Source organism: Poecilia reticulata, chromosome 21 (genome assembly GCF_904066995.2).
Source record: "Poecilia reticulata chromosome 21, P_reticulata-male-v2, whole genome shotgun sequence".
Lineage (NCBI taxonomy): Eukaryota > Metazoa > Chordata > Actinopteri > Cyprinodontiformes > Poeciliidae > Poecilia > Poecilia reticulata.
In genome coordinates this window covers 7,076,062-7,103,813 of record NC_088850.1, presented here as the reverse complement: position 1 = coordinate 7,103,813, position 27,752 = coordinate 7,076,062, and the positions used below count along the sequence as shown (strand labels likewise).

General features: G+C 37.2%; 1 protein-coding gene across 12 annotated transcripts in view; it reads right to left on the bottom strand.

Moving 5' to 3' along the window:
* ptprk (protein tyrosine phosphatase receptor type K) overlaps nt 1-27,752 on the bottom strand; it is a 102,909-nt gene that overhangs the window by 30,343 nt on the left and 44,814 nt on the right. For all 12 annotated transcript variants that reach the window (XM_008397403.3, XM_008397405.3, XM_008397406.3 and 9 more), the window contains exons 4-11: nt 24,856-25,016; nt 23,644-23,695; nt 23,505-23,563; nt 17,972-18,053; nt 16,476-16,591; nt 14,002-14,176; nt 7,445-7,557; nt 7,104-7,284 (exon numbers count right to left, since the gene is read on the bottom strand). In XM_008397403.3, coding sequence (XP_008395625.2) covers nt 7,104-7,284; nt 7,445-7,557; nt 14,002-14,176; nt 16,476-16,591; nt 17,972-18,053; nt 23,505-23,563; nt 23,644-23,695; nt 24,856-25,016 — 939 coding nt within the window. The remainder of the gene's footprint in view (nt 1-7,103; nt 7,285-7,444; nt 7,558-14,001; nt 14,177-16,475; nt 16,592-17,971; nt 18,054-23,504; nt 23,564-23,643; nt 23,696-24,855; nt 25,017-27,752) is intronic.

Below are 27,752 nucleotides of genomic sequence, written 5' to 3'. Positions count from 1 at the left end.
TGTCCACATTAAACAACATGCATGTTTTTGGAGCGTGGGAGGAAGCCAGAGTACGACTACAATCTCAAAATTAGAACATGAAATGTTGACAAAGATCAGCTGCAATTCTTGTAATTCTCTTGTTCGATAAGTTATACGTTTTTTTGAGAACTCATAAATAAAAACAGTTCACAATAAAGGTAATTTTTAAAACTACTCCTTGTCTTGGCCAGACGTTTTTTTTTTACCTCCTTTCAGAGGAGACAACACAAGGACACAAAGTAGTTGTTTCCTCTTGACAACCCATTATCTACCTGTCACTCACACACACTGCCTCTGAAACTGGCCATACACACTCTTGCACTCGGTTATTACCCAAATACACACTCACACTTAAGGTTGCAACAAAAATAAAGATTAAATCGAGGCAGGTAGGTTTGGGCATTTGTGTGTGTGTGTGTGTGTGTGTGTGTGTGTGTGTGTGTGTGTGTGTGTGTGTGTGTGTGTGTGTGCGCGCGCGTGCGTGCGTGCGTGCGTGCGTGTGTGTGTGTGTGTGTGCTCACCTCTCTTAAAGCTCACCATAAGAATTTGTTGTCAAGGGCAAGCACAAATCTTTCAAAGCTCCAACCACACACACACACCAAGAGTACATTACAATAATAATAATGTTGCTACACCATTTCAATAGAAATATTTTACCAATAAAATGATAAGAAATGGAAAAAATATTAAAAGGAGACGAAAGGTTATGCAGGCAATTCTCTGCCGAGCAAATATTATTCATGTACTGTGTGTGCACTATTGGGTGCTAATGGCGGAAAGGGTCATAGCATTTCATTTTGGCTTTAACCAGTTATTGGATGGCTGACATTTAAATGGAGCAAGAGGGAAAACTCCTGCTTTCTCCACCTGCCTCACTCTATTTCTGTCTTCTACTCATTTGTCTCGGGTCATTTTTCTGTCTGTGTCTGTTAAAATCAATACCTGTGATCATTCCCATAAACAGCACTGCTGAAACACACATACATACACACACTCACACATCAAGCAATGTAATAAGTAGCATTGATCTGTTTTGGTGTCTTGATGCCATTGCTGCATCAAGAGATGAGATGGTGACCATCTCATCTCTCTGCAGTGAGATGGTCACGAGCAAGACATTAAACCAGAATATGAGCAGATGTTTGTGACATGGAAACTCACATATATACCTACATACAATTTCAAAAACAACAAACAAACAACAAAGATTTCTTTGCTACTTTTAGAAGTTGAAACCTAATCATTCTTTTGAACCCTTTTATGCATAGTGGTCACTAGTGTTCAGCTTTCTAAAAGCCATTTTCTTGTTCTTGTGGATTTTTATGTTAAATGCAAGAAATTATTTTTGTTAAATCCAATATGGCCGACAGACAAAAAAAGCATGCCGACCGACCCGGTCCCTTCTTCTACTGTAGACGACTCTTGCAGGTAAAAAATAAAATTGTAACATCAGATAACCCCTAAAGAACAATACCACTGATGTATTTTTCAAATAACAATTTGTATTTGAAGAAAATTACAATTGATCACCTAAAAAAATTAAAAATAAAAAAATTTAAAATTTTTTTCCCTACCTTTATGTTATGCCTTAAGAAAATCAAAAGAAATTTGGAAAAAAATCCTGACACAAAGGATCATAATTCATGCATGAAAGGGTTAATTCACTTTGCAGCTACAACATACTTTGTGTTGGTCTATCACACACAATCCTAATGAAATGTATCAACGTTTGAGATTGTGACTTGATAAAAGGTGAAAAAGTTAAAGAGGCACTGATATTTGTTGCAAAGTACTGTATGTATCCACAACCCACACAGACATTTCAAAACCCAATTCTCATCCTAACCCATAATGCACTGCTGCTTATCTCTATTTACTGTAGGTGGTAAAAGCAGGCAGAAACGTGAGCAAAAAACGGACAGACAGACAGCAAGAAAGGAGGAGAGAAAAGAGAAAGGAAGAAAGAGATAGAACGAAGTGAAACTGTGGATGGACTGAGGGACAGATAAAAGGAGCAGAGCGCGGAAGATGAGAAACGGGGAGAGAGAGGTGGAATGGGTGAGAGACGATAACTAGTTTGGAAGGTGGCCAAAGTCAAATGGGACCAAATCCAAAGGCAAACCACAGAGCATGCCTTGTCCCTTTCCCCTCCTCCTGTAGACTGACAAATGGCTGGATTCATGTTGAAACTAAAAGGCTTTGTTCTTCACAGATGGAGCTTTGAAAACAACAACAATACCAATAAACACTAACAATAACACCAAGGACTGAAAGCTTCATATCAGCAGAATCCAGAGGTGGGAATTAAAGCATGGAAAACAAAAGCAAAGGAAATGAAACTAAATGAAATTAAACTACGCAAATGGGAACACAACCATGCCTCTCAACATGAAACAACAGAGAGCCAACAAATAAACAGCTACACCGTCAAACTGAACAGAAAATAGGGAAGATCAAGGAAAACGCAGAAAAGAAAGAACAGGCGGAGAGAATGGACAGGAGGGGGGCGAAAAAGAAAAGGTTGAGAGAAAATGTTGCTAAATCCAAGTTAATCTGTCCAATTAGTTCCTGGTAATCCTTTCACTGTCATGAGGAAGACAAATGAAACTGACTGCATCCAATCAGTCTCTGCATGTCGGGTTGATGTTTGTGTGCAACCGAGTGCTTTTCAGTTGGACGCTAAATGAAATATGATTTTAACTTGGCACCACAAAAGTTAAAATTAAAAACATTTACTCCAGAAATAATTTTTCTACAAACAAACTACAAAAATTAAGACTTTGTTGGTTTGTTTCTTAGATTTCTTTTTTGTTTGTTAGTTTTTCCGTCACTCTCAAGGCTAGGTATTATTGATGAGCAAATAGATTTGGCATATTCAAATGGGCAATTTGCAGTGTATAATAATTATTGTATTTGCAGTGTTGGGACTGAGAAATATTAGTATTAGGGCACATTTTACAGTAGTTGCCATGAAGACAACCCCCATTAGATTTGTGGCATCATGTTTCGATGCATGATCATCGAGTTCTGCTTTACACTAATAGCTGCTGTCCTTAAATGTTGGAAAAAGGCACAAATGTGGTCTGATTTTCTGTTCTTGGTCTAAAAATTAATATTTTTTGTTTTTGTCCATAAATTCAAATAATACAGGTTGTACAACATGTATCATGTTAGGGTTCCACAATATATTGGGGAATATTTGTCGTTCAAAACACCAATATGTGCAATATTTATAGACTTTTTAAGAGTGCAATAATTTTTTCATGTTTATGAAAAAACTGACCCAGTTGGACCAAGTCCTACCGCAACAGATGCTCACACTGAGCACAAAGGATATTGCCCAAAATGCTAAAGGTCACAGACTGTAGGAAGAAAAAGAGAAAAGAGAATGGCAAAATTTAAAACGGATATCGGCTATATTTACCAATATTATCGTCATTACAAAATGGTCTTATATTGTTCAGCAATATATCAAATTATGTTACATATGTGCCATCTTCTTTGTTTCTTGTGCATGTGTAAATGTGTCTTTATTCTGACCATGACCAAGAGGTTTCACCAAAAAAACAACAACAAAAAAAACAGTCAAGCTTTGGAGTAAAAGGCACTTTATCATTTTCTCCACTGGCACAAACACACACGCTGCACATGGATTCAATGCTCTTCACATCAAGTTGATTATTTTCCACCCTTCAGACAAGAGCAATATATTACCAAAGAAGAAAAATTGAGAAAAGTCAGCGTGTAGTGAAAGATAGAGCATCAAAAAGGGTAAAGGTAGAAAACTAAGAAACGAATGTGATGAAAATAGATTTCAGCATAAAATCACATCAACTGCTCAGCAGAGTGTGTGACATCTCAGCAGGATTTTATTAACTTTATTGGTTTTTAATTAAACAGTCTTTCATACAGTGGCATGTTGAGCCTTTTGCCTGACAATTGGGCACAAGTTTGTCTGTACAAGTATGTTCCAGTGTCTTCAACATATAAAAGATCATATTCTGCAAACTACAGGTGGTGGGATAAGACAAACTTAACCAAACAGAAAAGCAAAGGAATCATTACCATTTAAATAACATTTCTGGTTCGTGCCTGTGTGTCTCATAACTAACACAAACGTACGTAATAAAATTCTGAAGGTGTACATGAATTTGCATGTGTGTGAGTATAGCCTCAAATAGATGAAGTAAAAAAAATAAAGATATATTTTTAATAAAAATAGAATAAGCAGAGCTCAGCGATAATATTCGCTTAGCATCATTACTGCCTGATAACTATATTTATCGCTTACTCATTTAAAGTAAAGAGAGACTAGATTGTGCACAAAATTTTATTTCATATACCCTGGCAAAAGCAAAGTGGTTCATATATATTTTTTAAACTGGGTGATGCAGATAAAAATGTGCTTTTAATGATAAGGAGCTTTATTTTGCTTCCTAGCTGAGAGTTAAATGAGAATGCGGCAAAGAGTGTAAATGAGAAGATACAGCCAGAAGCTGGTTAGCTTAGCTTAAAGGCTAAAACAATGGGGAATAAATCACAGAAAAAACCCAGTTTCATTAGCTACATGTGGAGAGTCATGGCAGTTATTGCACCCTGCTGAGTAAATGTTTGCAACATTAGTTATCATAAAACCACAATGTGTCATACTGAAATAGATACACAGTATACCGTGTTACAACTACAAATCTTCATGGAATTTGAATTTTATTCCGACAGACTAATGCAAAGATTTGCAGAATTGTTAAGTGTAAAGTACACAAGGGATACTTTAATAAATGTGTGAAAATAATCTTAAAATATGACATAAAATAATACTTTATAGAAAGGCTGTTATGCAAAATGAATCATCCAATGTGAGACTTAAGTTGTATGTCTCTAGAGCAAGTTTAAGATTTTTTATGTTGTATCTTGTGTGGTGATGTTATGCCTCATGGTATTTGTCTACCTGGTTGTTATTATGTACTTAGTGATATGAACACAGGGGCTGGAATGTGTAAAGCGAATTTCCCCTTCAGGACACTAAAGTCTAAAAAAGTAAACTTCCACTCCATTATAAGGTCTTTGCAGCCTCTCACTGCTTGCCTTCCATGGTTGGCCTGCATTTGGTTGCATCTATATCATCACCAATTTTCAACTTTCTTATGTCTGGTTGAAGAAAAGCATACCCCCAGAATGATAATCCCATCACAATGGTTCAACTTTGGTTTAGTGAGTAATTTTACTTTTATTCATTTGCATGTAGGTCAAAAAACAAGTTTTTATCTCCTTTGAGAAGAGTATTGTCTTCTACATGTTTGTGTTAGCAATTTGTGGATGTGTTTGCATCTCCTTTAGCTATCTGTAAATCATACTTCTTGGGGCTTTCTTTAAGCAATTAGTTTCTTCTGCCTCTCTAAAGGTTAGATTTAAGAAAATATGACTAAAAGTTATTCTGTCAACAGAGTTTCCACCTGTGCTGTGGATCACTACAGCTCCTCTGGCATAATCAAAGGTTCTCTGCTGTGTGTCTCATTAATGCTCCTCTTGTCATGCCTCTGAGTTTAGTTAAATATCTTGATAGGTTTGAAGATGCACTAAGCTGTTTTCTTTTTTCAGAAGATGGATTCCAGGTTATCCTTTGAGATGTGTGGATATTCTTATTTAGTGCCATTCTGCTTTAAACTACTCCAGCAGGCTATCTGTGACATGTCTGGTGTGGCATTTGTTTTCAGCACTCTGGTAAAACAAACCTCAAAGGCCTTGATAGAATTACAAAAATTACAGTGAAATTAATTTACAAACAGGTAAATGTTTGTACCAATTATAATTTGGGATTTAATTTATCGATATGTGAATGTTTTCATTGTATTGGTCTATCACCTAAAGTATATATTATATACTGACATTTGTGGTTGAGTGTAATAGAATGCATATATCGTACTGCATTGATCTTAATATGTTATTTTTTTATTCCATGATAAGTAAAATATCCATTTGCAATAATTAAACTCAGGGTGGGCTGATACCAAAATTCTCGCTAAGCATTAACAATAATCTTTCCTTGTTGATTATCACTGAAATAATTAGTCGGATCTTATTTAAATTAAGATTTGACTTTATTCTGTCCCAGCACATTGTCAGAATTACAATAAATCTGAGGCTTTAATGCGGAAATGTTCCACTTGGAAGAGTAGTAAGAAGATTAATTTCCTCTTCCTGTTAAACAGGAAGCTGCTCAATAGATGAGTCGCCTGAACAAGTCTATGACTTTGTCAATAAACAAGAACAGACGCACACACTCTCATTCAAATTCATTCACCAACTCACACACACACACAGAGGGGTTGGCAGACATCAGTCAGGCCCTGTGGTTATGAGTTTTCATCTCTTTCATTTTCATTCCCTAGTTTCATCATTCTCTCGCCTCCTGCTCTCTTGCCCCACTCTGATTCTCTTTTCTCTTTCTTTCCCAGCCTTATTGTTTTTCATCATATCTCCATTGCTCTCTTTTTCTGTTTTTCATTCAAACTCATTGCTTTTATTTCTGTCTCTTTCTCTTTCATATCAACCTTTTTTTTGCCCATGCTGTCTCACTCCCCCAGGCTAGCTGTGTTTATATTTCAGTCGTTTATTTCTACAAATGTCAGACAGTGTTTCTGCCCTCCGTCTATTGATCCACAGAGAGCGAAGGAGATGAGGAGAGGGAGGCGCAGAGAAAGGGTGGAAAGCCAATGACTATGAAAGAAGGGGGGATATATAGAGGGAGGAGCTGCTAAAATAAGTAAAAACATGAAAAAAACAGTCCAGGAGTGAAAGGAGAAAAATTTCATCTGAGCAACCGTATTCTGAGTTTGACTTTACCGTCCTCCCCCTCTCCTCTTAAATTTAGCCTTTCACTACACACTCTATACTCTGCATGCATACTCTCTGTTCAAATATCTCTTCTCCTCCAAAAAAACTCTAAAACAAAGGGCAGCAGTTGATAGAGTCAATAAAAGCCAAGGTGTAAGAAGCACCAGGAACAAATATTTACAGATAAAGTCTCATTTTTTGAGCTTTATGCATAAAGCTTTTAATTTACCATGCTATCTTTGCCTTACCTGCACATTTGGTGCGAGTGATGAGAGGCGGTCCTGGTTTTCCTGTCCCTCCCTCTCCTGGTCTCGTCAGTAACACTCTGATCTCATACTCTGTGTCTGGGTCCAGGTGCCATAACTTGTAGTTGGGAGAATTCACAGCATGAGTCTCAGTCCAGGTGCCTGACGTCATCCAGTATTCAACCTGAAGAAAATAATCAAACAAAAAATGTTACTGCTTTCTCAAAGAAAATGTTAGAGTTTCAAAACTTATTACACGCACTTCTGATAAATGCTAATACAGCTTGATTTATACACATAGGTACAATGCTTCGAAATGATAGATTTTCTCATAAAGAACACACCTCTTTAAGTATAATGGGTCCATCACCAAATATGGAGTTGGCGTTGAGCTGAATCAGCAGGTATGTAGGGCCGACACCAAGCAGCTGGGGCGGAGCAATAGGGTGAGGCGGCTCTGAGGAGAAAACAAAAGAACAGCAGGACGTTTAAATGTGCTTCCGAAGATGGATTACAGACTATAAACCAATATTACACCGTTATAATATGAAACAATAGCAAAAAATAAGAATTATTATTATTATTTCTAATTGCATTCATTAAGCTAGCAATGAAATAACTTGTGTACCATGAACTCAATACTGTTGGAATACCTTGACCTTGCAAGAGAGCGATGAATACTTGTCATTTCTGTTCTGGTACATCCTCTGATAAATTTCAAATCAAGGAGCTTTGCTACATTCAAACTTGACATGCCTGCTTATCCCTACACCAGCATCTACCTGCAGGCTCAGATTCACGGGAATGATATTTACCCTTCGCTTCCCAATATCTCTGCACAAATGCATTCTGCAAGGAGTGAGGAGGTCAGAGCCTAGAGGCCATAATGTATGTTTACTTGTGAGATTGTTGTTGGAATGTGTGCGCTCATTCAAGCAGGAAACCGGAATGTTAAATTGGAATCAGATTGACGTGAGGAGAAATTTCTGAAGCAGGCTATTCCTCTGTAGCTTCATCTCATTATTTATACGAACTTCACAACATGAATGTCTCAAAAATGTGAGAAGTATCAGTATTGCAATGACTTTCCCTTTCACTAATTGCATAGATCACACAATGCATATACGCGTCACTGTTTCCAGTTAATAAATTGTGTTTATTTTTACATGAAAATGATTGTGATGATCTGATCAGTGCAAAGTGTGACACTTGTGTGACTGACAGATTAATCTGCATGACACATAGTCATACGTACATCAATACATGCATTAATCACTCCAGCCGTGCATGGACCGCAACCTGCCAAGCAAACCGTAAATCACAGAGATTTATCTCCAAGACACATCCTCACGCAGGAAACATCACTTTCTGTATGAGGACAGGAAAAGGTCCTATTTTTTATTTTTTTTAATTCCATGTCAGATATATCAAAGTTATCAAAATTAAATACAAGCACCTGGTGTTACTATGTGCGTTTGCTCCAATATTAGTCATATTTTGCATTGTTGACACCTCCTCTTTTCTTGTGTGAGTGTGTGTTGGCAATTTTTTGTGTGCTGAATGTGGCTGTCAGCAGGGTTCATGCTGGGAAGAGGCTTTTTTAGAACAGATAAAATAGTGAAGTCTGACAGCACATGCAAACAGACACGCACGTGTACAAACACATACACACGCAGACGGATGGAGCTGAATCCAGATAATGAACGTCGAAGTGACTTCAGAAAACCAACAACGTCAACAATATGTCAACTAGCAACACTATCAAGTAAACAAAGTAAACAACTAGATGATTGAGGATGAGATAAAGAATTGAAGTGAATACTGAATGATGCATATTTCAAAGAAACTGGGTTCTTGTTTGTTTTTAGCTTGGATATTAAGCGAAACACACAAACATTATAAAGTGTCCCACTTTAAGATCTATTAAATATATAAATGATAAATAACTAATATAACCTAACTGGGTCATTAAGTAACTCTTGAGGGAAAAAACAAAAGCTGGTTTGAAATGAAAATTTTCTCTTTTTCCATTTAGTCCCTTGTCATTTGTACAGTTGACCTAAAAAATAACAACAAATCATCAGTAGCATAATTTGCAATATCTCATGGTGGGTTTGTTGACACAAAGTTTTATATTATTAATCACATGTGTGAACTGTCTAATCATTTTTCAAGTTTTTGGGTCGAATGTAAATGATAATGACAAAACCGATGAACATGGGGAAAACCTCAAAATGAGTTCATCAATCCTGACCTAATCTATAAAATCAAAAATTAATGCCTTTCATCCTATTCCAGAAAACTTAGCAAGAAAATACATATATTTATATATGTACAAATTTGCAAGAGGACACCACATTATAAGCTTTATAAAGTGATATTAACACCAAAAAACATAAAGTAAGAGGGCATGCAAAAAAATAAAAAATCATTTGTGACTCGGACCCATGAGGCATGTTGTGCTTTGCTGACCATCATCAGCAACCTTGTCAATAAGGTTTAGCTTTCCCAAACCGCTGCCAACATCACCAGGAAACTCGCTGCAGGACATCTGACCCGGGAAAAAGTGAACATAGGATTGTGTAAGTGTTGCAACAACAGCAAACCGTGTTAGAAGGCTTTCTATAATGCCTGGAGCTCCAACTGTCACTGCTTCTTGAAAAAGAAAGAAAGAAACTATGGTTTTTGTGCATCTGTGTGTGTGATTTGAGCAGAAGGCTTTTGGAAGAAATAATTTAGTGATTTGGAAGAAATGGACATTCTTAGCTCATTCTTAGCTCATGGTCATGTGTCAAGGTTTGCGGTATGAAAATCAGCACAGCAAACGTGTTCGTCCTCGTTCGCTTGTGTGACAGTAACACTGCAAGAGATTTTTAGGCCATCAGTTGTGCGTAATGCAAGCTGGCATGGCGATGTGTGTATGCGTGTGTTCGTGTGTGTGTGGGTAAACTGCAAGCCAACATGATGATGCACTCTGTCACAGTGGGAACCAGAGGGCACGGCTTTATTAGACCTAGCCTCTGACCAAACTTAAAGCGACACACATATACATACACACACTACAACGTGCAGTCGGACTCCCTTGTACTTTTCATGCTGTTTATCCGCAATAAAACTTGGAATGGCAGGACTGCAGCTTGCCATCATTCATCCATCTGTGTTGGAACTGTAGGCTTAGGGCTAGTGGACAACAATACAGTTTTTGTTCGTGCTGAAATATATCTGTAGTTTAAAACTTGCCTCAAGATATTTTACCCATTTTGTAATCTTTAATTGCTTCATATCAAAATTCTGGATAGTGGGTTGCCAAACAAGATTAATTAGATATTGTAACATTGAATGGCGATGGTAAAAATTAAGGATGTACAGGATTGCAATGCTACTGTGGAAATCTATTGTTATTACGATGTGTTCACCACCTTGTGAACCTAAGTGTCTTGTATGGCTGTGTAATAATATCAATTTTACAATATATATCGATGTTTTCTTTCCTAGAAAAAAATTTATATTCATCCGCAAGTATCGTAACATCCAACTGTCACCTGGCTCTCTCACTGCTTGCTTCACTGGGAGAGTGATTAGGTCATCAGGCTTAGAGTGATTTCTTCAGATGTTAAGTGTCAAGGTTAAAAAGGTATCAAACTATTCAGAGCAGGTACTTGGTGAACTTTATTTACTTTAAAAATGCATGTAAGGTACAGTTACAGTTACAAGTACTGTTTCAATTAAAAGAAACATGTCTTCTCACCACTTCTTTGATTCATTTTGTCCAGCTGTCGACTTTGAGTCTGTGTCCATGTCCAACCAGAGCCAGGTATTGTGAATCAGTTTTCAGTTAAATTAATTCAATCCAACTCTAACAATCACAAAATGTCACCAAAATCACTCTGTCCCTCTAAAATCTTTCAGAAAATCGCAAAAGTGTATCGAATTGTATCGTTTGCTGAATATCGCAATATATTGTATCGTGAGCAGAATATCATGTATCATATTGTATCATGAGATTATTGTATCACTACAGCCCTAGTGTCTTGGTTGATAAGATCTATTTCAAATGTGGGAATAAATATAGAAAGTCCATCAAACTGCTGTAATACATCTCTGGCAGGTGGGATTGAAGGCATAACACCTCAAATATTGTAGACTACCAAGTATTGCATCCAGGCTGTTCTTTGCTAATGTGATATTACTGCATACATGAATGCTGCCATAATGATTTAATATATATTTAATTAGCCATTCTCCATAGACACGTTGCATGCAGACGCTGGATCATCTCTGTGTCAAAAGCGTGATATTAACTAATTCAATACAATTATCAGGCTTGAAACCTGGTTGAGAGTTCTAATGTCAAATCTTTAAAACATACACAATTTTTGCTTCTCCATTTTCCTCTTCTTCATATTCTTATCTTGTACATGACTCCTCAAGTAATACCCCACTTTGTAGCGCTCTCTCACTGGCCTCAATTTCATAATAAATACATTTTAACGAGTAAAATGTTCAAAGAAAAAAATTGTACCATTTCAGCTCGAACATGTCCATATTCATGGCCGTCATCGTCCGGCAGGAGCCTTAAATCTCCAACACGCGTGTGTTTTAAGAAAATAAACATATTCCCTGTTTCTTTGATTTCTATCTGGCTCTCATCCCCCATCTCATCCCCAGCCTGATATTTTTTATTTCTAATAAATAAACATGAGACTGCTCTCTTTCCACATGCATACTCGGAGTTTCCGTTCTTTTACTGTCTTGTCTTTCTAACAACAATATTAACAATAACCCTCAAAGCTGTAAAATCCTCTTTGGTGGCTGCAAGCAGAAAGCAGCGCCAACCTGAAAGAACCTCGACTGATGTTTGTAGATTGCTTCTCCTTTCCAGTTTAGACACACGGCTCCTGCCGTGCAGATCCCTCACCCCTCTCATCTTCGCCTTTTCTTGTTTTCAGAAATGACGTTCCAGATAAATAAACAGTAGCCACTTATTTATTCTTAGTAAATCCACAAATGCGTTGCCAAGCCTGGCAGATTTTGTTGATCAAAAGAAAAGAACAAATCGATTTATTTCCGGAGGGAATTGGAATCCACAGTCACGGCAGAAATGGGGTCAAGCGACACAGACAGCTGAGGCCTCGCCACCGGACACTGCGAGCGCGCCGTTATGTGAGGTAGATTATTTAATATTCATATTCACGATGCTCACCTCAGCTTTGATTTGTTATTTCTTCCTCCTCTGTCATCTTTATGCAGAATAATAAATACGACTCTGCTGTGCTGTTTACATATTCGGACATGTTCTTCATTCCGATGTGGATATCCTTCGGATAATGAGCCGACTATTTACATTTAACTTTTTCCACCATCCTCACACTTCTCTTTACTCCCCCTGCCTCCCGTTCCCCCCACCACCACCCTTTAACTGTCACTGCCAGATCATTCTCCCCAAATCTCCTTCTCCTTTACCCCCCTCTCACTCCACCCTCCTCCTCCGTCTCTCCCTGGGAGATGAATTGAATATGTAAGCCATTGAAAATGAATGAATAAAGCATCCCATCTCAAACACACATTGGTGACACCTTATTAACCACATGTCAGAAGCACATGACAGCTAGGGCCCACACAGTTTCCTATCCACACACACCCGCCCACGGCCCACACATGTGCACGCAGACAACAATGGAGTTAACTCGCACGATGACGGAGTGAGTGCACACACACACACACATTCAGCCACAAGACTGGCAAACATGGATCTACATAAGCTCACATGAGCTCTGCTCATTAGCAAATGTTGTGGTAATGACTGACATTTAATCAGTCAGACTCAGAGGAGCTGTACTTGATTGGTAAGGGAATTAGACATTTGAAGCTATAAAAAAAAATAGTTATTTAAGGTGGTTTAAACAATGTAAATTAATCAAGCAAAAAAGATAAAGGACACAAACCAGTTTATAAGATATTTCAGGTGTTAAGCTGAACAATGTATATATCTATATTCTATATTGTGCAATGAACATGATTAAGATCATTTTATTAGTAACAATGTCAAGAAAAAAATGACAATGTGCAAAGCTTATGACTGGTTCTCGGGCTAACGGTTTTGTAATGAGTAGGCATGCAATGTTCTGAGAATTTCATGGAATAATGACCCGAGGTAAAAGAAAAATACCAGTTTCACAGTATCGCAGTAGCAGAACAAAGATTTAGAAAAAAACAACAAAAAAGAGCAAAAAACATAAACAAAACAAATTGTAAATATTTCTTATTCTGCTAAAATAATGTATATAATATTAATTTATTGTTATTTGATTTAGTTAGGCAACATTATACAACTAGTTTACAAGCATACATGCTTATTGTGTAAAATATTCAATATTTTTCTGCTGTTTATCTTACATCAGGAGTCTAAAAAGGGTTAGTTTTGTTTTAGAAAGTGAGCCATTTCAAACCTTTCATTTCATTTCTTGTAATCTTGATGATAATCAATTACAGATAATGAAATGGCTCACACGCTTTAAAGCTAATGGTGTGGATTATTTTTTTATGTAGTTTATTTTGTGTCCAAGTTCAATCCTAGTCCTGTTTTTGAACTGAAAGCTTGGGAAATGGTTGTACATGTATGGTGGTTTGGTTGGGCTTAATGGGGGTCATACAATGTCAATAATTGATTTGTCGTTGTATCGGAGCCTTCTGAATTTTAATTAAGCTCAGTCATGTGCCTGGAGACTCCCATGTCCTAAAAGAAGCATTAGTGAACATGCAGCAAGGATTCGAAAGCCTTTAGTTGTAGAAACAATTGTCCTAAGCGGTGCTTCATCAGGTAGAGATAAAAAATAAAATTAAAAAAAATTACCTTACAGATGAGGAAATTCTACATGTACCAAAAACATTTATATCTCACCTCTCACAATAAGAGCCGCAAAGTTAGACACTCCGGAGCCACGCTCTGACTGGGTGACACAGCGATACAAATCCTGATCCTGATTAGTGACTTCTTTGAGGTGGAAGGAGGCAGCGAACCGCCTGTGGTTGATGTTTTTGGTCTGAGCCACAGGAATATCTTCTCCAGTTTTTCTCTGGAGAAGAGACAAAACAAGCAGATAAATCACATTCTGCAGAGGCCGGGTAGTTTAAATGAGTTGATCAAGGTCACATGTCAGTACTGGACCGCACAAACCAGCACACACACACTCTCAACCCCTTCTGCCTCACTGAAAGCAGGTTTGAAGGTCATGACTACAATGGAGCAATAATGAAACCAGCAGCCATTAAACTCTTAATCATGTCAGCTGCTAGATGTATGGCTTACAGTTGCAGTGAGTGCGTGTGTGTCTAAGCGCACAACTCTGACTTTAGCACTTTATATTTAGACGTATCTCTGTAGAATGTCACTTTTAGCTACTGTAACTGTGGCGTGTGTTGCTATTATTTTATCTCTTACATCTTCAACTATTGAAGATTTAGTCGGGACTGACAAATTTTCATTTCATTACAAGTTTATAGATCTTGAATGAAGTTTTTTGTCCATGAGATGCTTAAGGCTTTCTTCTGTGTGCGTGTAGCAGGTTATCCTGAGCTATTCATGTATTATGCTGCTATAAACATAGGTTGCTGAGAGACACTTTTTTCATCAATCTGCTCTTTTCTACTGTCCAGTTATGCAGTAAAAGCATTTATTGCTGCTATTAACTGCATGTAACGTCCGTTTCTGCTAACAGTAGAAGTTACATTAAAAGGGTCTTTCCTTTCCACTGTTGCCAGGTGTTGCCTCTGCAGAGTTATCAACTCACTGCAATCAGCTGTCACCACATGTTCGTTAATGAATGGAAGAATTGCTAAAAACTCACTGACCTGATGCAATCGGTAAGGTTTTCTTAGGGCAAACTTTTTTCCAAATTGGGATAATGAACTGTCCTTGACTGAATTTACAGCTGCAACCTATTTATAGAATGTAGACAGTTAAATTTATGTTATGTGTATAAAACTGGAGTGAACTGACAACTGCACTGGATGCGTTTGTTTTATAAATAAACTGCATTTAATTAAAACTGCAACTGTCAAGCCACCCAACAGGACAAATAAGGATCTCTTTAATCTCACACAATAAAGAAAATATCAGTTCTGTGTTTTAATGTCTAATATTAGCATATCTTTACCTGTACAAATAAAATTTTATTTTTAAAAAGCATTTTTAAAGACAAACATGCACAATATCATACAGATGGAAGATAAGAACAAAGACGATAAGTAAATCATGTTTTATTTGCACCCTTAGGGAAGATCTGCATGAAGTCTAAAAATAAATTCATCCTCTAATGAAGTACCATAATTTCATGCTGAAAAAATTGCTGCAGCTCTCCAATAGTAAACTTTGAAATTTGTTTACTATCCTCACCGATGGGAAAACAAACCTGTGTCCTCATCCAGCATTGTTGTGGCAGTTTTAGTTGTTTCCACCTTTTTAATTATTGCTCCAAAGATGTGTACTGTAGGTTCTGTATGGGAACAGCGGCGTGTGTTGTAGCAGTTTTCTTCATAAAAATCAACACACTGCCTCGCTTTAACGTAATGCTGCATTGTCCTTCTCATTTTAAAGGGTGGCTGAGAGAAACTGCAATCGTTGAGTTAACATTTCAAATTCCTCAACTTAAAAAGGTAGATTTGGGAATGTATTTCAATACATTTATTTAATAGGAATTGCAAACAATAATTTGTTTTTAGGTGAAGACTCCGGCAACACTTGAAGCACCGAGAGACAATTTTTTTAGGAGATTCGGTGAAGTTGTGCCAGACACAGCAATGTGAATTAAAAAGAAAATGTATAAGCTTTTACAGATGAGGTGCTATTAAGTGTGGAGTGTATTGTACGTTTTGATTAGTCTGCAACTAATCCTTTAAATGAGAAAATAACTGGGGACAAAAGAAAATATATGTTATATTATTTTTTTCAGTACCCCATTTCCAAACAAATTATTGTTAATTTTTCGTAACTTAAAACTTAATTGTGTTTTATGTGTTTGATAAACCATATAGTCAAGCTACCCAGGTGAGATAAAAAAAAATACAAATAAAAAAACTACTTTGATAATATTCAGCGTCTCAGATCCACTGCACATATCAGCAGTCTGTGTTATGGACCAAATAAATGTTCCCAAAACATAGTTAATTTAAAAAAATAAATTAGTAGCGTTGTTAATAAATTGACCTCAGAGGCCCAAAAACAGTGTAAAAGCCTATCTTTGTATCTAGGTTAGATATATGTGGTTATTTTTGCATTTCTATTGATTATATTTGCAGTTTTCTTTTCTAGCCACCTGGGGAACAATAGAGTTCATCTTGATGTGTTTTTATGTTAGTGTCTGCATTTGACCTTACCTGTAACCAGAGCTTATTGCTCGACGTGTCTCTTCCTGTAGCGATGCACTGAAAGGTGGCATTTTGCCCGGCATTCACCTCCACGTCCCCAAGACGCAGGAAATGAGGGGACTTATCTGAAATTGGGTCAAAGAAATAGTTAATCTTTTATTCGTGTGTGGGTTTTTTTGTTTGTTTGTTTTTGTTTCATTCTATTTGACTGTTAAATGAGATATCAAACAGCCCAGGTTATTACACCGTATACATTTTGAAACATAATGTTCCATTATTTTTTTGCAATTAGATTTTATTGGAGTTGGAGAAAATCAAAGCACTGAATTGCCCTGAGGTAAAATAAACATCACATCCAGTATACGTAATTTCAGCAGTAACCAATTCTTAACTACAATCCAATGAAATGAAATAAGCTATTTAGACCAAGAAAATGTATTTCGGCGATGACGTTTTTATTCTGGTGGTGTGATTGCAATCATAGATTGTATCTCCTACGGTAACTGAAAACCCGCACACACCCGCGTGTTCATGCAAATGTGCACACACACACACACATGCACATACACACAAACCTGTGTCCAGAAATGCAGCTGTGAGAATGAATGCTTCTACTGTGGAGACTAAGTCCTAATTCCTTTTAGAATACTTGCTCCTTCCACTTAGGAGTCCTGCTGCCTTTAAAGGTCTGAGGATCCTCTTTTTATATTACCAGGGTTTGTTGTCTGGGGTTACCGATGTATTTATAACGACAAGCTCTAACAAAGAGAGAGAGAGACCTAAGGGATAAACTCCAGAAGGAAAAGGTACAAGACACTTTATTTTTGTGACTTTCAATCAATGAAATGCATTAAGACACAGAATTGTCTTGAAAGATTTCTGCTCCAATCAAACAGATGAGCAAACTACGTTGTAATGGCTTTCTTGCTAACATGAGGACCTTCAAGGAACATGCCTGTGGCCTTAGATTAGCAGACCTCTCTGTTAACAGTGTGAGACTGTCGTCACAACTCTTTTTCGCCTCTAGCAGTGAGGAAACACTCGAGCGAGGAAAGAAAGAAGGGGACCTAGGACGTAGCCAGAATTTAAAATGGATCGTCGCTCCAATCTCTTTCCTGTCAGCGCAGAGACAAGACAGTGACTGTTTGCTCTGTGTGTGTCTTTGCACCGTGTGTGCTTCTGGGTTAAACGGGGGGGAGAAAACGCTGAGTGGTCAGAATCTTCTCTCTCCATGATTGCCCTAATACTGTCTCATTTCCCGCTTCACCCTCTCCTGTTCCCTCTATCTTTCTGTTTTCTTTTCCCACAACCCCTTTCTCCATTTTTATGCCTCTGCTGCTTGTCTTTCTCTTTTTGCAGCATCCGTCCTCTTCTGTGTCACCTTCCTACTTATCTACCCGTTCAGCTGCAACAGAAACCATCCTAGGTACAGTCTAATTAGTGGCCAGAGCTATCAGCTTCTATTCAGCGAACTAGGACTAATTGCTGGCATGATAATGACTCACCGCATGGATAGCTGAGCACCTGAATGTCATCTATGGCGATGAAGCCTGCTTTGCTGTCCGACACCTCTGCTTCAAATATAACCTGAGGAAAGAAGGAGTCAAATTTAGCTTTCATTATCTTCATAATTGTCACTGTAATTCCACATCAACTATATGTGTAGGATATATAAAGGAAATAGTTAGCCTATTGTAATCCCACACAGTAGCTTACATAGTGTTAAAAATTGCAAACAGAAGTCTGGGACTCTGTCATTCTTTTAACTGAATTTGTGTTGCATTGTTCAAATCACTACTGTGTGTGTTCCCAGTATGTAATGCTGCATCAGGATGAGTTCAAGCTTTCAGCTTCAAAACATCTTAATAACAAAAATGAATTAAAAATTAGCATGTCATTTAAAAAATTAGCGAAATAGCAAAAATTAGTCCAATCATATAAATTTGATGGGTTCAAGCAGGGAAACTGAAACAAGCAAGTCTTTGACTTTGGCATTGGCAACATTTTCTTTTCACCATACCATACTTTTCCAGACTCTATAGGAACTGTCTGACATAGAAGAAAAGAACCAAAGCTCAGTTTCCACATTTGCAACCTTCACTCCAAGAGCTGCAACAAGTGCTTGGATTCCCCGCCAGTTTATTATCTGACTATCTAAAAAGCTCATTCTCCTCATCATTCTTACAATTACTCTCCCAGATTCCGCTGTCACCGTTAAATGGAAGTCCATCTCCCTTCGTTCTTTATTGTTTCATCAACATCAATTTCTATTTCCTCACTGTGATTTTTTTCCCCCTTTGTCTCGCTTGCCATCTGTGTTCCAACACTGTTTGCTCAGTGTGGAGCTCTGTAATGAACAGAGAAGAAAAGCAATGGGAAAGAAAACGAGGCAGTCATCAAAAAGAGCGGCAGAGAGAGAAAGAGAGCAAAGGGGTGAGCAGTTGTTGTCATTCATCACCTCTAAAGGGAAATCTGCCGTGAACTGTTTACCCATAGCTTATCTTCTCTGCTTGTCACAGTCTCCCCCTTTCAGTCTCCCTCCCCGTCCAATCTATCTTTTCTCTCTCACCTATCATCTTTCACTCATAGCTCACTGCAGTGCCTAGCAGAAAGACATCAGCGGACTTTTAATACCATCGTCTCAACCTGCTTGACAACCAGCTAACACGTCTTCTCCGCCTTGATTCTCCTGATCATTTATTGCTCTCCTTATACATTTTTTAACGGGGCGTCATAAAATGTTCTCACTTCTATGTACATTTATGTAAGCTGACAGGTGCTATATTTAGCGTGAATAACTGTTTTGGGCTAAAGACATGTCCAAAGCTGTTCATCAAGGACATTTTGAGGGAACTCAGAAATGTAAAAGTCATTTTTAAAAAAAAGTTAAGCTCAAGAGTTTTCACAAACACTTTGTCATCTAAAAGACTTCAAACGTTTTTGAGCTATGATCTGTTACTTTAAGAACTTTGTTAAATATATTATCCAACCAAATTACCGACCATTTGTTGGTCCCACAAGAGTTTATCCTCACATGGACGCGTTGCTAAGTACATTCTTACTCTGTCTGATTGATAAAACATATTACCGTATTTTCTGGACTACAGAGCGCACCTCACTATAAGCCTCATCCACAAAGTTTATTAAAGAAAAACTGGAAACGTACATATATAAGCCGCACTGGGCTATAAGCAGCTGGTATCTCCGCCGCTCTCGGTTTTCTTAATAAGCCTCCTAAGGACGCAGCCCTGCGTCTCCAACGCCGAACCATGGATTCGTTCACGCCAAGCTTTACGTGCAGCGGCTATCCATCTGTACTGCCAGATCGATAGCCCTCAACTTAAAAGCTGCATCATATTAACTTCTTCGTGTTGTTCCCATGATGAGGGGGCATGAGTTTGAAAACATTTCTCCATCATGCCTGCTGCTAGCATGTGCTTTTTCTAAATGAAAATCAGCACGTTCTTCTTTGATTTCTAATTCTGACTTCCAATGATTCACTTCCTGCTAAAGAGCCCCCTGGCGGTTGAAGACAAATCTGCAGAAAAGCTGCATGGTTCAAAGTGTAGAAAAAAAAGTGGTGGCTTATAGTCTGATAAATACGGTATTTTATTTTTGCATTTATTTTATCTTACCATATTCTCTTGGGTGACTTAAACAGCTCCAACTTGAGATCTGAATCTTTGATAGTTTTAATTATCAAACCACATCTTTTGGCAGTAAAATCTTTAGTAAATCATGTTTCACATCACTCCGTCTATTTTAGTCTCTGATAATATCTTCTATGATAGCTTTTGGAACTGAAATAAGTTTTATGAAGCCTGCGGGTCACTGCAGTTTGGCAATAAGTTATTCCACCTCGCTATTTGATATAATGATGCATTTCATCATCAGCCACAAGATCCCTTAAGTTATGGATTGGACACTAGTAACTTCTGATCATCCAGGTGTCAAATATTTGCGGACTAGCTGATCTCATCATTGTGCTTCAAGATTATCGATAGCACATGTTTACAAGTTCTCACACAGGCAAAGCTGCTCTAAAATGCTGAAGGCAAAGGACTGACATATCATCACTCCAGAGTGGAGCTTGGCGAAGGCATACATCCTCTTATCATTCGGTTGCATATATCACTTTGATGTATGCATCTACGGGCACTGAGTCAAAAATGTTTTAAAGCTGCAGGGAGGAGATATTTTTCATCTCATTTTATAGTGTGAATTCTTAGAAATGTAAATTTGGTCCCAGACACAGGCTGCCTGTACACACAAACTAATATTAGCCAAAGCTAAACAACAACATCAAAATGTTCTAGCAGCAAAACACAGGAGATAGATTTCTAATGGCGAGGCAAAGAAAAGAAAACCTGACCAGTGCCTCAAGTCAATAATGGCTACAGAAAAACAAAAACTATTTAAAACAGAATGTAGGTGCAACTGAAACTGAAATCAGTGTGTCATTCCTCTGCACTGACATTCCTAAAAACAAAGTATTTCTTGACATTAGAAACCCCTTCAAAGACATTTGCAGATACGACTTTAGCACACATAAAACCCTCATGCGTTGCATAAATATACAAAAAAAATCTGGTATAAAAGATTAGAAATATTTCACATTTTGTAAGAATTTCTGATGCGTTATGAATCTACACAAAATAATTCAAAAGTACGATTGGCATTTACAAAAGCAATGAGCTACAGATGTCACATGCGCTAGTCGGTCCAAAATATTTTACTTTCTTGAGTAAATTTCATCAAAAAGTTTAAAAGACTCAATGTATGTAACTGTATGTCTATTCTATCATTTATATCCAAATGGAAGTCAAAAATCTGTAACTTTTTATGTTTCTGACTGAAATTTATTTTAATCTGATCCATTAAAAAATGTGTGCGGTCCCACATATGGAGGCCTCACTCCTGACGTGGCCGTCACAGGTTCGATTCCCGACCTGGTGACCTTTGACGCATGTCTTCCCCCTTCTCTCATTACCCACTTTCCTGTCAATTCACTATCAAATAGAGGCCACTAGCCAATAAAACCTTTAAAAAACTGTGTTAGAGAAGATATAACTGAGTTTGAAGAACAAAGAGAGCTGGACTTTGAGGTGTATTATTAAGTCACTTCTTCCATTAACACACTTTTCTGTTTTTTTTTTCCTACTAAAGTGCCCATGTGACTGAGTTTAACTGTGTTTCTTTCCAGGACATACTAAGTGCTTATTTTAACTGCGTTTTTACTGATTCTGTGCAATGAGTTTCTTCAGTTAGGTACATTTTTAACTGGTGACATGAACTAATGGACTAAAATTCATTACATTAGAATTTGTATTAAAGTGGACTGCATTTAATTGGCATGGATGCTGAATAAGTGACTGGATTATATTAGGATGAACTGGATTAACGTGAACTGTATTTAGAATGGATTTTATAGGATTCGATCCAAATTGTGCCTCCTTGTTTTCTTGAGGTTGCATTTTCTGTGCATTGGTGGAGTATAAGTAAAGCAAACTGAGTATCACAATTAAAGCAATTAACAAAGCAACTTAGATTTACCCTCAGAGTTAGAGTTGATTCATTTTCTTTCTTAATGTGATGACAATTTTTTTTCTCTTATTTAATAAGCTCAACTGTGTTAACTTGTAAAATGTTTGAGAAAATTCAAATGAATATCCAGCTCACCTGAGTTCCAGCTGTAACGATAAAAAAAGGTACGAGGGGAAAACAATTGAATGTGTTTTTGGTGTTTTGGGAACTTTTCTCAAAGAGGTTGCCAGCATGTTGCTAAATTTAATTCTAGCTCAGTTCTATGCTGACAAAGCTGCAACAAAAAGAAATTCCACGCACATCTGCAAATCACAATTTTGCACATAAATAAAGTAAAAAGGTGATGTAGTGATGCTTTCAGCAAGACAATAAAAACACAATCATGGAGCTTCAATGGACAAAATACGGGGTTCAAAGAAATGTCTTTTTCAAGGTCAACTGTGTTGTCATATTTCTATATATATAAAAATACAAAAATACTAATGTAAAAGCTCATTATATTACTCATTCCAAACAACAAAGTACTGAAATTGAAACAGTTTCATGATCTTGAGAGAAAAAGTTCTCATGGTTGAAGTAGATGAAATAATGGCAACATTGATAATTACCACTCCAGGAAAAAGCGATGTGTAGGTGTTTGTGGTTTGTGTGTTCATCTATTTCTGTCTCCGAGGGTACAGTACGTCTACACGAGAAAAGATTTCCCCCGGAGAAATCAGTCAAGCGAAAGCGCTAAGATAGACGCGTGTTCAAACACGACAAAATAGCTTCATAACCTCAGAGCCAATAACCTGCTTCAAAGTCTGAAAACGTTACATGCGCCTCAGCAAATGAAGATGATTATGTTCAATTAAAACATGTTGACACATGGGTTTCGAGCTGGTGAGCTCCCGCCACAGTCAGAGGAATGAGGGCACCAGATGGGCCATTTGGGGGACGCTTTGCACTTGGCCTTATAGTAGTGGTATACTGTCCCCAGGCTGTGTGTGATGGCTTGATCTATATTTATGCCTACAAGAACATTCAGCACCAGGATACCCTGAAAACATGAGCACATGTGTCAACAACACAATTTAAGAAAGAACAAAACAAAACACACGCACGCGCACACACACAAAATCAGTATAATGGAACCTAACGCAATGGTCCTGCAATGCTCTCTTCTTTTGAAACCCATTAATTTCACATCAGGTAAGACAGGTGCTCATTAGAGATGCATAAATAACACATACAAAAAAAAAATATTAAAGGCAATGTTGGTTATGTCAAAGGCAAATGTGACGACATGCTCACAAGCACGCAAACACATGTACGCATAAACACACACCCTAGCCTAATCGTCACCTCCTGAGACTCAGTCAACACAAATAAATCAGCAGCCTGCCTCACAGCGTAAGTATGCGTCTGCATTTGTGTGTGATGTGTGTTTTCACATTAACGCTACTGGATATGAATCATTTTATCATAGCCCTTGGCTGTAACTCACAAATTTACCTGGTATTCATTAGGCCAAAAGGTGGACACGGCAAGTTCAGCTTTCAGCCAGCCTTTACCTGCAGAACATAATTAGAGCCAACATGAGAAAATGAAACATGCACAAAAGTGCAGATCAACGGAAGAAGCGGAGCTTTACCAGTGTAGGACGTTACGTTCCATATTGGGTTTGCCAAAGGACCTTTGTTTACCTAGAAGTAGTACAAAATACAATGTTTTACAGGAGTCACCCAAACGGCACATGATTTGCAGATTTACAAATTCAATGACAAGGACGTGATGGTTTATTTTAGGTAAGAGCTGGCTACCAGTGTTAGCGCTCAGTGCCAGTATGAAGGACAAACTAAAGCAGCACGTTAATGTAAGCATTTTAGTTTAAAATATTGTTTAAATATTCTAAAACCATGAAGCCATTGTATTGTTATTCATGGTCATCAGACTGTGAAAAGCTCCCAATGGATCAGTTCCAGTTTGTATCATGACATAAGGCTGCAAAATATTAAAAACATTTTTTGAAATTACAGTAATTTAATATAAGTACTGTGATGCTGATAGCAGTTGTAGTATATCTATTATCTTCTTTACAGTTTTTTGCATCTGCGCCTCCATCAACTGCTGACCTTCCACATTTTGGTTAATGTCATTCGTGTGAGCATCTGCTGCAGTTAGACTCTGTCCAACTGACTAAATATTATGTTAACATGAAAAATGCAAGTTCAAAACACTTCTTGTGAATATATTGCGATGTTTACATTGTGCCACCTGAACAAAAAATATTATCAATTTAAAACTTCTGAAATCTGACAGAATTAAATAAAAAAGAAAAAGTAAAATAAATATTAAAACACAATTTAAGAAAACAAAACTTAATTTCACTCGGAACCAGAAAGTGAGATGGCCTTTTTGGTTTATCAGATTCATGTATTATTAGGATATTAATTATTTTTCCTTTCCTTTTTCCAAGTCAGCAAATGTAAGTTTGATGCACAAAATGTGGGAATATTTTACAAAAAAAACAGATGATATTTTCCTCTAAGTTTTTCTTTGTTGTTATTTTAACTGGAGGGACTCTGGTTTCCATCTACAATTGGGAAAAACAAAAGCTTTCATTTGCTTAAATTAATGCATTCCAGCTCATCAAATGTAACCTAAGGGAAGAAAAAAAATTCCTCACAGATGGTGGTTAAGGTTTACATTTGTACTTAATTTATACTTTTTTTCTCCAAGGGATAGACAAAAAACTAAATAAAGTAAAGCAATCATTCTCAGACCATTAAGCCGCTACGACCGGAGGCTCCTTCACAAAGGTGGGGAAAAACTAGACCAGTTTCTGTGGTTTAGTACTCAGTACCTTCACCAGGATGTTAAGGGTTCCTGGGCTGGAGCCATCAGGACTTGTCAGGAGATAGTTGAAGTCGATACAGTGAGTGTCGTTCTCTTTCATAACTGGCAGCTGGAACCTGGCCTTCTCCCCAACATCATACTGAGAAACATCCACAAACATGTAGGAGCCTGAGTGCAGGAAAGGACAAAGCACAAGTACAGTTAAGTACAGTCTGAAGATCAACATCCCAAATAATCAGACAAAGTCAGAAACTTGTGAATGCAAGCCAAGAATGAGTTCCTTTTTGTGACAGCTGTTTCTGTTTGTGCACACAATACTTATTCAAATCCAGTGCCTAGAGAGACTTCTTAATGGTGTCCTCTGAGGAGGCAGTTTGTGTGAAGACAGTCAGTAGAGTGACTGTACTTGCCAAGAGTGGGCTGCATGCCCACAGCTTGTCTTGCATGTACCTACATGAATAAACCCACTGCTCTGTGTAGGTTCTTTTCAGCATTATGCATAAAAATTACCCAGAGAGCATTTCTCAGAAAAACAGCAGTAAATTTAACCAATGACTAACAGACGTCTTTCATTTGGGACAAACAGGATTTAAGTCAAAGTCAGCTTATCGTTGTGTTTTCCATCTGCTTCCTGGTTCGTTTTCTGATAGATACCCTTAAGTCATTGCCTCTGCAATCTAAACATTTTTGGACTTTTTCTTGAATGCGCTGGGTTTGTGCCGCTGAGACAAAAGTTTGATTAGTTTTAAACAAATCTGTGACTGAGTTTGTTGTGTTAAAGAAGCATCTTAAAGGGACCTCGTCAATCAATAAAGACGCTCAGTTTGAATTTTACATTGATCAGGTTTTACTGAAACTGTTCCATAAGATGTTAAAATGTTAAATGTTATAATCATAATATATATTGACATAATTGCCCATATGCTTAGTTCACAAAAATAAATTCCCTTACTTTAGATAACCTTACAGTTTATTTAGTAACTATGCTAGTGCTGTCTCTGTACAATATTAACTTTGACAAGAGAACTGGTTAAAAGTGAATACAGACAAGCAATTTTTTAACAAAGCTTAAATATGGGTTTCTTATTAAAATAAGTTGGTGAGAGGACGGCTTGCTATTTTGGTCAGAAAAGTCTTGAATCTCATTCATAAAGGAGTCCGTTTCTCTGGATGAGAAAATTAGTGAATGCATTTTAGACTTTGGTATACTACTAAGCGCTTTAATACTTTATATTCCCAATGGACCACTGCAGAAAGTGAAGCAAAAAAAAAAAAAAAAAACTTAATCTGGGTGCACAAAGAGCCAGCCCATCCAGATGTTCTAGCAATCAGCTAAGACCTTCACCAGATGTTGCTGCTCTGAAATATGATGAAATGCAATACTTCCCTCCTTTGTATTAATTTGATAATCTAACATTAGCTGGTTATATATGAGACATTAGCGAACCAAATTATTTTTCATTAAAGGCTGTATTTGTTCAGCAGAAGCAGCACGAAATACACAAGATAACACTAAGACCAGTTTGTAACGGCATTTTCCATTTATTGAGTTGAGCCATTGGGCTAATCTTTGACTTTCAGGAATAAAATACATTGTCTGTATTAAAAAGAAGAATTGAAAAGATTAGCAGTAGAGCGAGGCAGATGAAAACACCATATAATAGGACATAATTAACAATTACCATTAAAATATGTAATTAAACACAAAAAAAGACAAAATGCCGTAAAATAGGCCTTGACGATAACAAAAGTTGTTCTATTTTAATTGCATATTGTTCTATGCTCTATACAGTAGTCATAAAAACAATTGTGATTATGAATTATTCTTTAGCTAATCTACTGTGATAAAACACTCCCTCCAGAACAAAGCGGAACATTGTGGGCTTTCAACAAAAGAACACAAGCATCTAGTTACGGACACATCTTTCACTACTGTAGTTATTTAAGTAGCTCCTTCTACTTGATTTCTCCTCTTCTGTTGTTGTTAGTACCAACTCAAATGCCTACTTTTGCACAAAAAACAGCTGAAAGGTGTTTCCCTGTTTATTTGTTACAATAAGGTTACTTGTAGCTGTCACCAAAAGTCCCAAAAACAAAACCAACCAGGAACTAAACTGATAAACATCATTCTTATTTCCTACTTTTTGGCACTGATGCTAAAATGGTTACAAGAGAAAAGTGCCATTAAGATAGCTGCCAGCTAAAAATACTTCTATCAGTTAGAGACCCAGATATGTCAGAGCTCACACAACACTGCAAAATATAACCTTTGGCGCCTTACCAAGTTATTACACTGCCTTAAAAATATATACATATATCCAGCAAATAGATAAACAGTGTGTTGAGTGATGTTAACATTAAAATGACTTCCAGTAGAAGTCCTACCAATGACCTACAGAATCACACTAAAGATAACAACTAACCTGGGACAAAAATAGCAAGGGAAAATGTGGGTAAGAGACAGTTCATGAAACTAGACGCATTCAAACACGATCTGTGGCATCCAAGCTGACTTCAGGATGCCAAGAACATCTGACACCTCAAGTCTGCCAGTTTCTAAAATGGCTGATGTCTTTGAAATGCCAAAGTCGAAAATGGGTCCTAATAGAACGATGACATAATGAGCCTGGAAAAAAAATGCTATGACAGCCTTAAGACCTAAATGTGTCACAGAAATAACAGCTGTGTGGCAGTGATATGGAGAAACAATACAATTATTTGTTTAGTTGAACTATATTTACATTAATTTGATTTAGTTGTTTTTAATTTGTTTCTCAAACTGCCAATTATTTTTAATGAACAAAAGAAATGAACGTTAACTATCTGGTGATATGTATGCATATGAATTTCACTAGTTCAAAGGCAAAACATGATCAATGTTTGTAATTAAAACCAAGCCAGACA